The sequence below is a fragment of the Orussus abietinus genome, unplaced genomic scaffold (assembly GCF_000612105.2).
Source record: "Orussus abietinus isolate OABI.00-Male unplaced genomic scaffold, Oabi_2.0 scaffold520, whole genome shotgun sequence".
NCBI lineage: Eukaryota > Metazoa > Arthropoda > Insecta > Hymenoptera > Orussidae > Orussus > Orussus abietinus.
The window spans coordinates 15,169-30,130 of NW_019394979.1; the positions used below are offsets into that span (position 1 = coordinate 15,169).

Here is a 14,962-nt window from a genome sequence, read left to right on the forward strand (position 1 = left end):
CCGTCATCTTGAGAGTGGAGGGGATCGTGAAGTGGTTGGATTGGTGTCTGCTGGGTGTGCAGTTTCGTGAGAGGGAGCCCTTCGGCTATTGGTGGAGATTCAGGTGGTGGGGAGGATGGTTTTGGGACGTTTGGGTTTGGTATGGAGTTGTGGGTCATAGACTGTAGCTTGTAGGAGTGGATTTGGGTGGTTTGTCGTGGTGGGATAGAAGTTTTTGGTTAGATTTTGAATGACAGTGGTGATGAGAGGTAGGTTGGTATATTGATGTAGGATCGAGTTTCGGACAAACCAGGGCGCAACTGTAATCATGCGTAGGGTCTTATTTTGTATGATTTGGAGGGAGTGGATTTTGAAGGTGGATGCGTGATCCCAAATGGGGGCCGCATAGAGCATGCTCGGTCGGGTGATTGTTTTATAAAGAAGAAGTTTATTGGATAGGGAAAGTTTGCTTTTCCGGCAGAGGAGGGGGGCAAGAGAGTTGAGGGAGCCGCGGCCTTTGGAGGCTGCGGTTTGTATGTGAGGGGAGAGGGTGAGTCTTTTGTCGAGTGTTACGCCTAGGTAGGTGACTTGGTTTTTCCGCGGGATATTTTGGTCGAGTATTTGGAGGGGTTGGGCTGTGTTTGAGTTTACGGGTGAAAATTATGGCCGAGCTTTTTTCAGGATTAACTTCGAATAGCCAGTCTAAGAACCAGTCTTCAAGTGCATCGAGTGAGAATTGAATTCTTTTGGAGAGGAGGTCTACGCTCCAGGAGCGTGAGAGAATGGCGGTGTCCTCGGCGTATTGTGCGAGGATAGTGTTTACGGTGACGGGGATGTTGTGGGTGTATATGTTCAATAGATGAGGGTAGAGGACGGAGCCTTGGGAGACTCCGGCAGAGAGATATTTGGGGGACGAGGTAATTTCGGGGAGTTTGACCTGGAATGAGCGATTTTGTAGGTAGGATGCTATGAGATGAATTAGTTTGTGCTGATCTTGGCGATTATCATTTTATAAAGTAGGCCGTGGTGCCAGACCTTGTCAAAGGCTTTGGCCAGGTCGAGGAAATCTGCCCCATTGGCTTGATTGTCATTGAGGCCGTGATAGGTGTATTCGAGGATCCTGGAGAGTTGATGTACCGTTGAATGTTGGGAGCGGAATCCGAATTGGAAGTTAGGGGTCATTTTTAGTGTGTTAATGAATTTGGTGAGTCTGTTGAGAATGATTCTTTCGGCGAGTTTGCCGAGGGAAGGAAGTAGGCTTATGGGTCGGTAGTTTTGAAGGAAAGTGGGATTTTTTGGGGGTTTGAGGAAAAGGATGATATTGACGTTTTTCCATTAGGTAGGGAAGTGGTGTAGTCTTAATATGGTGTTGAATATGGCATTTAAGTGGCGTATAGCTTTGGAGGGTAAGGCTTTTAAGCTTGGTTGGGAATAGAGTCTGGACCGGGGGCTTTTTTAGGTTTGAGTTTGGATATGATGGTTTGAATTTCGGAGGGAGAGGTGAGGAAGATATAGGCGATGGGGTGGGTGTGGAGGAATCTGTTAACTGTTGATTCAATTTTGTCAACGTGATCTAGGTCGGCGTGCGTGAGGTTTATTTGACATTGATTTTCGAGGTAGTTGGTGAGAGTTTCAGCTTTTCCAGAGGGGAATATACTAAGCCGTTAAGTCCGTGGAGTGGAAGGATTTGGAATGAGGTTTTACCTCGAAGGATTTTGGTCATTTTCCAGAGGAAATTGTCGTTGGTGGAGAGGGAGAGGTTTTATTGATTCCATTGTTTGTTGTGGGCGTGAAGGGAACGTTTGATATTACTTTGGAGTGAGTTAAGGGTATGCTTATCATTGGGGTAGAGCGTTCGTTGGAATATCCGTCTGGCGCGATTTTTGGACTTGATTAGTCTACGGATGTGGGCTGGAAGAGAGGGACGGGGGAGGGGGAGTAGGTGGTTAGGGGGACCGGTGGAGGCTGCGTTTATGTTGTGTTTTATTGTGGTTTGGAAGTGAGTTACTAATGTTTCAAGGTCATTAATGTTGTGGATTTTTGGGTCTGGGCCTATTTCCGTCATAAGTGAAGTGAAGGATCGCCAGTCGGTGCGTTTTTGGATGGGTGGGGGGAGGGAGATGGGATTGTCGAAGTAAAGGATGACGGGATTATGATCGGAGCTTAATTCGGAGACTGTCGTGATAAGAGGTTGCAGTCTAAGGTTTTGGTAGATGGCTATATCTAGGACATCTGGTCGATGTTCGCCCCTGTAGTAGGTGGGTGAGGGAGGGGGGGGGGGAATCACTGTGATATGTGGGTGTGTGAATGCGTATCTGTCGAGTATTAGTCTGTTGGAGTTAGTGTTTCAGCTGTGCCAGGAGGGGTGTTTGCACTTGAGGTCCCCTGCCACGAGCCTTGGGAGGGGGTCTGGGAAGAGTTTATCGAGGTTGGTGTCCAGAAGGGGTTTTTGAGGGGATTTATAAGTAAAGATGCATAGGAGGCGTCCGAGGAGGGAGGGCAGTATTTATGAAGACTGCAGTGATTTCAATATGTTGTGTGGATGGGTTGGGTCCGGGATAGTGGGGGATGGAGTGTTTAACGTAGATGGCGGTGCCGCCACCTCGGGTTGGTCTGTTGTTTTTATATAGGGAGTAGTTTTGAATTTTGGGTGTCTGGGAGGGGTTGAGGTGTGTTTTGTTAACTAGCATTACGTCTATGTCATGAAATGTGAGGAAGGTGGAGAGTTCCAGTTTTTTATGAAGTAGGCCGTTTGATTTCCAGAAGGTTATGCGAAGGGGATGTGGTTTGTTAGACATTGTGAGTTAGGAGGGTGGTGAGGGGCTGGGAGAGAGCTTGGAGTTTGGTGAGGAAGCCTTTGAGCGTGTTAAGGGGGGTGGGGGATTTAGGGTTTGAGTTTGCAGGTTTGAATATGGTGGCAGCGGTTGAGGTGGAGCGGTTCCATCGATTGGGTGGGGTGGTGGGGGTTTACTGGAGGTTTTTTGGGTTTTGGGGGTGGGAGTTTTGGGGCAGCCCGGAAGTTTGTGGTGTGAGGACCTCCGCAGTTGGCGCAGGTGGGGGGAATATCTCGTTTTTTGGTACAGGCGTAGGACGGGTGGCCTTCCCCACATTTAACGCATTTGTGGTGGGCTGTGCAGTTAATTTGTGAGTGGCCGTGACGTTGGCATCGGTAACACAGAGATGTGGGGCAGAGATCGGAGAGGTTCAATTCAGACTCGTATTCGGCAGATGTTGGTGATATTGTAAATATGTTTTTGTTCACGGGGTATGATGGCAAGGAAGAGTGGCCTGGGGGTTTTATCTTTTCTAACAAGGAAGGTACCTGAGGTGACCCCCACCGATTTTATTCATTTTTACATATGTTATAGAGGACTAAAATCTAAGGGACCCGTGTTTTTTTTTATCGGCGGATAAACACTTTTGGGGGTGAAATCAGGCTTCAAAGTTGGCCCTGCAAGGGGGTGAGTTGGCTGTTTCATATAGAAGCACTCGATAGATTTTCATGAAACAACCGTCAAAATGTAGGGAATGAGGAATTATTAAATATCGATTTGGAATTCTTTTAAAAAATTCATTTTCAAGGGGTGAGCCACTCCTTTGAATACTTCTTTTACCCCTTACGCGAGCAGTAATTGCTCTGGGTCCCTTAGATTTTAATCCTCTACAACATATTTAAAAATGAACAAAATCGGAGGGGGACACCTCAGGTACCCTCCTTGTAAGCATGGGTATGATTTTAGTTGGCGTGATGGTTTGGAGTGCGAGGTCATTGGAAATATCATCTATGGAGAAACAGGTAGGGATTCCTCTTATTACGATTTTAAGTGGAGTCTCTTCGGGGAGTGAGTAGGTGAACATTGGGATTTGAAGGGAATGAATGGTGGAGGTGATGCTGCGGTAATCGTTGGCGGAGGAGGGAGTAATTTTGATACCTTCTAAGGTGTCGGTGGCGGAGTTAAACTTGGAGTTGCTAGCATGGAGGGCATGGATTAAGGAGGACCATTTGGATTTGTCGGTAATGATGGGAGGAATGCGAGTATTGGGAGTATATGTGTGAGGTTGTTGGTGGTTTAATTTTTTTGGGGGTAAGGTTGTGGGAGGTGAGGAGGGGCGGGAGGATTTGCGTTTGCGTTCAGATCGTGCAATTTGGAAGGATTTTTCGTCTTCGTCTTCGTCTTCGTTTTGGGACCCTGAGTTGGAGGGAGACATGCATTCGCCAGGTGAGGTGTTGGGGTTCGGGGAAGTAAGAGGGTGATTTGGTGGATTTCCAGTAGGGTTGAGTATAGCAAGTCGCCTCTGGCATTCTGATATGATTTGTCGCAGATCGTCAACGGTGCAGTCGTCGATGTTAATGGGCATGGTTGGCGGATAGGGGCCGACCGGCCCGGCGAATCTCTTTGTGGAGACAGTGAGTGGTCTGCTCGTCGGGGGAAACCTTGGAGGATTTGCACTGTGAGGAAGCTATCTTTGTTGGGTGATGAGCGCGCGAGTTGAAGTAATTTATTGCATTCGAATCAAGTGTTCCTCGAATTGTGACGAACTGTTGCTGCTCTACCTTGCTCTATTTTTCCGGGCCTCTTTTAGTGCTCGGGAGGCTTGCGCGCCTGCGAGAGGGCATGGGCCGTGGGTCCCCGCGTAGCGGCCGCGGCGCGCACTAGTCGGCCGGCGTCATGCTTGCAGGAACCGGGCACCGAGCTGCGGGGCCCGGCCGTAGTGCTGTGCGAGTCGTTTGACTCGGCCTCGGACGCCCTGGTCCGGGGCACTCGGCTCGTTTCAAGTTTCTGTATTTTATTTCTGGTTGGAGAATTATTCCACCCGGCCCTTACTTTAGATACTCATGAACCTTCGCGCGTCGCAAAACTTTGATCTCCTTACCACCTCATGCCTGTACCGTGAATTCTCAGAATTACGTCGCTAATCTTCCGGTGCCGAATGGTTGACGAGAGCCGACCGATTCCAACGTCGAGAGAGATAACGGCTGTTCTCCAAAATCGACGGACAATGTTCTTAGAATTGCGACTGCTGCCTGATATCTGTACCGCGAATTGTTTTGACCGATGAGAGCCGACAAATTCGGTGAATTACACCGCGAATCTTCCGGTGTCGAAGGCCAAAGAGAGCCGACGGATACCTGCTTCGTACGAGATAACAGCTGTCCTCCAAACATCGAGCAAACGTGCCGACGCAATTCTTGGAATCGAGTGGGGGATGGCAGAATTCGTGGAATCGAATGGCGGACGGTAAATTCCGATCTCAATTGTGTCGTCCGCGGGGGGGGGGGACGTTGCGTCAACGTTTTAGGGGGGTGGGGTGGATCGGGGTCCAACGACGACTTGCGGGCAAGGTGATTGGGGGAAGGGGGCTCACAGGCATAGGCTAGCGATGCGTGCGTGCGTGTGTGTGTGTGTGTGTGTGTATGCGTGTGCACGCACACTAATCTGTCCAGAACCAGCCCAGTATACCTACTATCTCTGCTATTTATAATTGCATAATATTATTAACTATACATAATTAAATGAAAATATTCACGAAATTAAAAAGCTACAGTATTCGTTTAAATAGAATACTGTAGCTTGTAAAATGATGAAAAATGGGATCTTTGAAAAAAGTTTTGTACAAGATCGTCGAAATTGATGAGGTCGATTCTAACCCGTTACGGCAATAGTTTAGATAATATCTTTGACGATGCATCGAAAATCATGCATGCTTCGAAAATCGACATATATTTTTAATAGGAATGTAATAATTACATAAAATTAAACTTCATTTCTAACAGGTACAGCCTTGATGCTCCGAACCATGAGATCCAGGGACGTGATAAGTTCATTTAATAAACTCCGAACAGAAGACGTCACGAAAAGACAGAGACCGCATGTAATCCTTTGTAACGCATCCATGTCGACTAAACCAGAATTGACATCGGTTAGATACAAAGTTCAACGCGGGCCGTATGCTTCAATTTCTGACGCTCATCTTCAACACTTTCAACATCTTCTTGGTCACGAAAGAGTAATCACTGATTCGGAAGAATGTGAGAGCTACAACATAGATTGGGCAAATACGGTTAGAGGTAAATTGTTCAGTTTGAAAATAGAAAATATTCCAACGTTTTGTCATACATGTAATTATCACCTCTTTTCTGTTTAATATACTTTTCGAGATCAATATAATATAGTTTGTTACCATTTGCCACAAACGATCCAGACAGCACATCTACCGTAAAGATGACGAAATGATGTCTTTTTTGAGTCATTTTTTCGGCATGACGAAGAAATATCTAAAAGACGTCTAACGTTACATTTTGCTAAATACATCAGACTAAAAGATGCCTCTATGGATACCTAGTAGATGAAGTGAAAAGCTATCTATAAGATGTCAGAAAGTATGTGCAAGGTGGCAACATCACCGCTATTTCGTTTAGATGTAGATTCATTTACGAATATAATTAAAAAATTGACGAATTACATTTTTATAGAAAGATTAACTTAATTTTCGATGTGTAAGGATTGTTATCATTTGCTATTTTATTTTGCTTAATAATTCAAATTCATGGTGACACGAAACAACCTTACCAATTAGTTTCAACAGGACCGATCGATGCCACTGACGTGGCTTTCTCACAAGTGGTGTAGACATCGGTTCGTTCATATATAAGACCCGTAACTGGTCTTTACGTTTAAGTCGTGATGTCATTCCTCTCCACTGTTTCATATCTCGCAGTTCAGGTACACATTAAGAGGTAATCGTCCCGCCTCGGAGAATAGGGGCTAGGAAAGAGAGATTATCAAGAACTACCCTCCGAAGTCGACGAAATAGCGTTGAATATAAACCGACGAAAAGATGTCTGAATTTTGTCATCTTTTGGCCTTGACTAAAAGATCTCAAAATCCGGTGCATAAGATATTTTTTCGTCTTCTTTTCGTCGACTATATACTATAACCAACAGATGATGTTCCGTGCGCGACATTCATATATATAAATTTATCGCGGACTTTGGAATGTCAAACAAATTCCCAGAAAGGGACTTACTGCCTGCTTGGGCCCATCGGGCCATTTACCAATTTAACAATTTTCTAACGCCGAAATCAGCTCGTAAATTTTAATTTTCTACGACACGATTATATTGCCCTGTACGTCCCATCGCGGAAGTTTAGGGTTCTTTAGAATTTTCTCGGGTTGACCGTCCCTATTCTTTACCGTTTACCTTTTTTAACTTTACCGCTTACACGTGCGCGCAACATGCACACGTGCATACAGCATGTTTTTCCATCTGCACGGCAACGAGAAATTTTCCGATTTCACCCAACCGTATTGGACAGCTACCGACCAATCACGAGGCTGATTATTCGATTTTAACCGCCCTTCTTAAAATCAGTCAGCCAATCGTTATGCTAGAAATATGCTACCACCTCCTCAAAAAATGTAATGCGACCGGAGGAGGAATTCTGTAATTTTTCTGTAAGTCAGTCACTCTCCGTCTCTCGATAATTTAACACGTCTCTCGTCAGCCTTCACCATCATCTCTGTAACAGTTACCCTTATTCACGCGTGAAGAGCTGACAAAATACTAAGTCAGTCGTCTAATCAATATTATAATAAACTTAAGCTGTTTTGTTCGCAACAGTCTCACTTGTCATTCGGGTACCTTCCTTCTTCATGTGAGCAGTTGTATGAATATCTCATTTTGCAACTCCACTTGCAAAAACCAACGGGATTCATATAACAACTGCCCGACAAACTAGCCGGGCAGAACAGATGACTTTTCAGAAAATTCGTAATCTTTTAGAATTCTTGTAGTCATCGTTGTGCTGTTTGGGGATGTTACAATTGTTAAGAAGCTCTAAGGTTTTGTTGTACCATGTCTCGATATCACTGCAATGGAATCGGACTAAAAGTTAGATTGAACCGACAAAGGACGTCGCAGATATAACATTGGTGCATATAATTTCGTTTCCTGGGGTTACGTAGGTTCCATACGATCCCTATACACGAACTTTTATCACGATCACCGATAAGTATCCTGCCGTAGATTCGTTGTATTCGTTTATTATTATTATGTTTACAAGTTTGATATGTTTAATGTAAAAGATGACAAGTGGTGTAATTGCAGGAGCCAGCAGAGTCGTCCTCAAGCCAAAAACTACTGAAGAAGTATCAGCCATATTGCGGCATTGCGATAAGAATAAGTTAGCAGTTTGCCCGCAAAGTGGAAATACGGGTCTTGTCGGTGGCAGTGTCCCGATTTTCGATGAAATTGTTATTTCCATGACTCTTATGAATAAAGTTTTGGATGTGAATCCATTAACGGGTAAAAAGGCTGCGAAAACGAGGAAGTTCCTCTATAAGAAAACTATTTCAGCATCGTAAGTTTCTTATTTTTTCTTCTAGGTACATTGGTCTGCGAAGCTGGCTGTATTTTGGAAAAGTTGGAAAATCACGTGGAGCAGTACGGCTTAATTATGCCCTTAGATTTAGGTGCCAAAGGCAGTTGTTTAATCGGTGGTTGCGTTTCAACTAATGCTGGCGGTTTGCGATTACTTCGATATGGAAATCTTCACGGAACTGTCACAGGACTAGAAGCAGTACGTAGTCATGATAATAGTACTGAAATTACTGATATACTAAGGGGTGAACTTTATTCTATTTAATAAATTGCAGTACACTATTTAGTATAATTCTTTTGAATCTGTTGAGTTCTACTTTCTTATTAAATTCAATTTATACTACACTAAAGAATCACTTTTTATGATTTGAAACTATTGTGGTTCTTAGTTAATGAAGTTCAAAGCCATTCCATCACATTTTACGTACACTTTGCATTTATTTGCCACGATAAGAGATAAATGCAATGTTTTGAAACGTGATGAACTTACTTAAATTATGAATTGATAAGAGAGCTGCTGATTCTTCCGAGATAAAGAGAATTTCGGAATTAATTATATTAAGGAGATGGTTGTTACCCACTGACATTAGTGATAAAATGAAATATCAGATTTTCTAGTTGTAATCATTTTAATGGAACTGTTTATCTTATTAAGGTTAAGGCAGATGGAACAGTGATCGACTGCTTGAACACATTAAAAAAAGATAATACAGGGTATCATATAAAACATTTATTTATTGGTTCTGAAGGCACTTTGGGAATAGTAACAAAAGTAGCTATAAAATGTCCACCACTTCCAAAGACAGTAAATGTGGCATTTTTAGGTAAGTCGTTTATGATAGTGTTACTTTGAAATGCTTTCTTTCATCTTGTTGCACTGTTCTAGTACATATTGGTGTCAGTAAAATATGAATTCTTTAATTGCAGGGTTAAACAGTTTCGATGATGTACTTAAACTTTATAGCCTAGCAAAAGCAGAATTGAGCGAGATTCTATCAGCGTGCGAATTGATAGACAGAAGATCGTTAGAAGTTTGTATCAACACGCTAGGTTTGCAGAATCCTCTAGCAATTGACAATGATGGATATAATTTTTATGTTTTACTTGAGACTTCAGGAAGCAATTCTGCACATGATGAGGAAAAGCTTAATATCCTTCTCGAGAAAGCATTGTCTATGGATGTAATCGCCAATGGCACAATTGCAACTGAACCCACTAAGATAAAAGTTAGTATTATATAAATGCATTTATTCTTTTTACATGTTCATTACGGATACCATAATATTACTATGCTATCATAACGAAATAAAATATTGTAGGTATTTTGTTCCAATGAAAGTTAATTTTAAAATTAATCATTTGTAATGACGCATGAAAAGAAACCTCATTTTTTACTTGAACTGTGTAATCATCAGTGTCACCAAAAGTAATCATTTCCTTAGTATGCAAATATTTTTTAGTTATAATTAACCACTACTTTATAAGTAATTTAGAGAAAATGGCAGTAACCGCTGGAGAAAATATTAAAGAAGTGCAAAAAATTGAAATCATACTAACAAGGAAGGTACCTGAGGTGTCCCCCTCTGATTTTGTTCATTTTTAAATATGTTATAGAGGACTAAAATCTAAGGGACCCGTGTTTTTTTTTATCGGCGGATAAACACTTTTAGGGGGTGAAATCAGGCTTCAAAGTTGGCCGTGAAAGGGGGTGAGTTTGCTGTTTCATATAGAAGCACTCGACCAATTTTCATGGAACAACCGTCAAAATGTAGGGAATGAAGAATTATGAAACATGCATTTGGAATTTTTCGAAAAAATTCATTTTTAAGGGGTGAGCCACCCCTTTGAATACTTCTTTTACCCCTTACGCGAGCAGTAATTGCTCTATCCAAATGAAACTTGGTTAATTTATAGACCAGAACAATACAAAAAAAGTTTCATTTGGATAGAACAATTACTGCTCGCGTAAGGGGTAAAAGAAGTATTCAAAGGGGTGGCTCACCCCTTAAAAATGAATTTTTTCGAAAAATTCCAAATGCATGTTTCATAATTCTTCATTCCCTACATTTTGACGGTTGTTCCATGAAAATCGGTCGAGTGCTTCTATATGAAACAGCAAACTCACCCCCTTTCACGGCCAACTTTGAAGCCTGATTTCACCCCCTAAAAGTGTTTATCCGCCGATAAAAAAAAACACGGGTCCCTTAGATTTTGGTCCACTATAACATATTTAAAAATGAACAAAATCGGAGGGGGACACCTCAGGTACCTTCCTTGTAAGTACAACTTTACACTCTGTTACAATTGCAAATAGAATATTTGTTAATGTTTTTTGCACTGCGCGCTAGAAGGCGAACAGCTCCTAGTAGTTCTGATTAATTGTTTTTAAAGCAAACTTCTACTGGGATCAAGCGTACGGAGGGATGTAGCTTCGCGTTACGTTGTTCTAGTTGAGAATCGAGGACTTCCGTCGTTCGTTGCAAAAAGCAGTGTCGTTTTTTGGAGTCACGCAAGGACTTGCGGTGCCACAAAAAATTTTGCCGCGTTGTGGAAGGGATACAAATTTTTTTAAGTTTTACGTTATTGGTTCGTTGGCGGAGATGCCCAAAAATGTCGCCTCCCACGACCTCGGCAGCGAGGGTAGCAAAAGGGTAGCCAGGTCGAGTACGGCCTGACCATGCCTTTGTAAGATCACGTACCATCCGAGGGTATTTTTTATGGTCTTGTTTACCCAACCCGTCGCGGAAGTTCGGTTCCTCCGCACGAAGGCAAAACAACATTTGGCGGCCAAATGCACACCGTGAGAACGTGGAGAAAGTCTAAAATTCCCAGAATGGTACGAGGTCTCGCGAAGTTATAACTATATACTCTAATTACTACAAGCATTTTTCTTACGGACATAACAGTTAAAATGTAGATCCGTAGCTACGATCTTTTAGTTCAACTTGAATTCAGGACAGTATTACCACCCTAACAAATTTCACAGCAACCTAACCTCCTTTCCTAACCTCACTATTATTCATTCTTTTCAGAATTTGTGGGCACTTAGAGAAAGAATCGCCGAAGGGGTGATGCATGACGGCTATGTCTTCAAATATGACCTTTCATTACCTGTCCAAGAATTTTATAAAATAGTAGAGACTCTTCGGGATCGCTTACGACATTATCCAAGCGTCATCCGAATAAGTGGATATGGTCATCTAGGTACGATTTCAGTTTTTTTCTATTCTATCTGCATACATTCCAATATTGTCCACTATTACCTTGGCACTACCCAGATAATCGAATATTGCCCACTGTTACCTTGACACTACCCAGAGAATCGAATATTGCCCACTGTTACCTTGACACTACCCAGATAGACAAAGTGATGCAAAAATTCCATCAAATTTCCCTCATAAAAGATCATAAAATGAGTCATGAGGGTGTTGCTTATGAGTCCTCATTTGAAACTCGTATCTGCAGTACACAATGACGAACCAAAAACACTTAAATCTGAAACAAAGTTAAGTATATGCAATGCCTCATTGTTTGTACTCATACGTACAGTTAAATTTATCTCACGCGATAAACAGTTGCAGCGTCTGTAGCTCATATTTAAGTAATGACATGCTGGAAACAGAAAAATGGAGCAACGTCATATTTAGCTCACTTTTGTAGCATTAACTGACTTTATACAATGTCCGCAAATTAATGTTACGGAATGATGTTATAGCTCCTGTTAAATTTTTCATAAATCTTCAGGTCGAAAAGGTTGGTTATGGCGTAACTGGCATGTGACTCAAGTATGCAGAAAGTATATTGCTACAACCATTTATGACAAATTTACCGCAATTTTTTGTTCAAATTTATTATGTCATATATGTACATATATTGCAGGCATTTCATGCAGCAAATGGTCTGCAAATTGTTTGGAAATCGATTTTCCCATTGTTGCGGATGCTCGAAAGAAATTCCGAACGCGGATTGCACTGCATGCGAAAGTCAAATTTAGGAGACCCGTCAATTCTCGACGGACTCTCGCGTCAGGTCGGTTTAACGGCGTTCACCACCAAGTAGGGACGATAACTTCCACCGCTAGATGGCATTAGCATCGAATTCGGTGGGAGGTAACCAAAACGTACTTTCTCGCTCGGATGAGGGAGACGCGACGCATAATGGGCAGTGTTTAGCAACGGGCGAAAAATGTGTGCGTATTTTGCACGTATACAACTCACACAACGGCTAGACGCCTCTGGACTAGGCGCCGAAACGTGTGTGACCCTCGGCCGCACGCACACGCAAGTTGGACGCTCCGCCTAGAGTCGGCAACGGTTGCTAAGGAATGCCCAAATTCCTCGCGAGAAACTTGAAAATCCTGAAAAAGGTGCTCCACGGGGACAACGATTACGTCGCGTGCGTTTTTCTCAACCGATCGAGCTCAACGAGTGCTCGTTTTAAAGATAAAATGTTCACGTGTGTTTATATGGGAGCGATTTTCGATCGAGCATCTCCTTCCTAGGTAAAAGGGCATTGAAATTATGTCGTTGCACTTTTTTATATGATAATGACCACTTATCGAAAATCGCTCCCATATAAACACAGGTCAACGTTTCATCTTCGATATGAGCACTCGTTAAGCTCGATCGGTTTAGAAATACGTTCGGAATCGTTGTCCCCGTGAGGCCCTGCAAAGTCGCTGGAGTGGTGAGCGCCCTTAACGATTTCGAGTACATGACTTAGATCCGTAACAAAGATAATTTATTAAAAGTAACAGTCGATTCAGATTACAATTTTCTAATATAAAACTATTAAAAGCTGCGGTCGCAAAGTACGATTTAGCGGGTGACTATTTGGAGTCGCGGTGAGAATTGATTGTCTCTGACAATGAGTACATTTACACGCCCCACTTTACACCGATTTTATAACTATTCATGTAATAACTACTGGGGTTAAGTGTTGTGTAAACGCTGTTTTACACCGGTATTACTGGTAAAACTGTAATAAAATGGCATTTTCACAACACTTAACACCAGTGGTTATAACATCAGTACCCACCAAATACACTATGTTACAATTACATAACAGAGGAATAATATGATTTATAACGAATGTTATTCAAAGGATACATAATCATATAACGTCAAATTATTAACGTTCGGTAACATTGTTACAAACCTGTAAGCATTGCAGTTATATAATATTAACATAACACAACATGTTACCGATATTTTATGTATACATTATATTATTCGTTTTATAACAGTGTTATATAGCTGCGGAGAAAATAGTAATACAAATCTTGCTTATATGTTATATGTAAGTTACATGACATGTTACAAACGTTATGTAACGGTTATATTATTGTTACGTAACTGTGTTTGGTGGGTAGTTATAAAACCGGTATAAAGTAGCTCGTGTAAACATATTCAACGAGTACAATAGACAATGTTGCGTTATCGTAACTTCAGTCATGATGTTTGTATAAAACATTGTATGCTTATTTGTTGCAATTTTTTGTTTTAGGTGATGGAAATATCCATTTGCAAGTTTCTACGAAAAATTATGACAAGGAAATCGCATCTCAACTGGAGCCTTTTGTTTTCGAATTCGTATCCAAGTTACGTGGCAGTATAAGCGCCGAGCATGGAATTGGATTTAAAAAAACCCAGTTTTTGCACTTGAGCAAGGATACGTCAGCGATTGAGACTATGCGTCAATTAAAAAAATTAATGGATCCTAATGGAATATTGAATCCTTATAAAGTGCTGTACCCTTTTTAATATATGGAATTACACGTAGAAAAGCAACCTATTAAACTGACAGAAAAATCTGTAAAATGTACCGATTTTATCTGTTAGGGGTTAAATAGGGGCAGCAGATTATTTTTGTTAGCATTACAGTCAAGTTTCTGTGACTCGATTCCGTAAAGATTACAGATAACTATCTGTAGAGATTACAGAGAAGTATTTGTAGGTGTTATAGATAAAGATTTGTAAATATTACGGATAAGTAATTGTAAAGATTACAACTTGACACATGTAAAAATAACAGAACAATATCCGTGAAGCTAACCGGAAATTTTTGTAAATGTTGCAAATAAAATTATGTAATAGTTACAGATATACATTCGTAGGGTGTCACGATATTAAAATGTTAATGTTAGAACTTCCCAAATAGTACGTTTAATGATTGCGACGAGATTTAGGAACTCGCTCCGACACCCTGCTAATTATATGCTCCGTAAAATTCTTCTGCGATAATTCCGAGTTCGGTTGGGCGATGGAATTCGAATACGAGGAACGGCTCGTTTTAATTTATTTAAGGTGAAGTGAAACGGTTCGAGGAACTTGATCGACGTCGATAAAGAAGATTTTTCTAAATGCCTACGTTTCCGACGTTCGTTTTTATATTGCCAGCTGTGTAGAATTATATTGGATATTGTACCAAATGGCATCCTTCACTTGTCGTTTTCGTACAATAAATATCAAGAAATCGAAGTAAAACTCCAGAAATCCTCTGGATTCATGCTTTCTGGGGCCCTAATTGACTGCCCAGGGACACCATGCGCCATCTGTGATTTCCAGGTCAATTAAATTTTCACTCCGAGACCTCGTATTC

The 14,962-nt window shown here is 41.7% G+C and overlaps 1 protein-coding gene across 2 annotated transcripts in view; it reads left to right on the plus strand.

Moving 5' to 3' along the window:
• LOC105700141 (D-2-hydroxyglutarate dehydrogenase, mitochondrial) overlaps window positions 1-14,468 on the plus strand; it is a 29,614-nt gene extending 15,146 nt beyond the window's left edge. For both annotated transcript variants that reach the window (XM_012425762.2, XM_012425763.2), the window contains 7 exons: window positions 5,756-6,049; window positions 8,090-8,287; window positions 8,368-8,561; window positions 9,018-9,186; window positions 9,290-9,588; window positions 11,395-11,566; window positions 13,868-14,468. In XM_012425762.2, the coding sequence (XP_012281185.1) occupies window positions 5,756-6,049; window positions 8,090-8,287; window positions 8,368-8,561; window positions 9,018-9,186; window positions 9,290-9,588; window positions 11,395-11,566; window positions 13,868-14,124 (1,583 nt within the window). In that variant the 3' untranslated portion in view covers window positions 14,125-14,468. The remainder of the gene's footprint in view (window positions 1-5,755; window positions 6,050-8,089; window positions 8,288-8,367; window positions 8,562-9,017; window positions 9,187-9,289; window positions 9,589-11,394; window positions 11,567-13,867) is intronic.
• The last annotated feature ends 494 nt before the right edge of the window (window positions 14,469-14,962 follow it).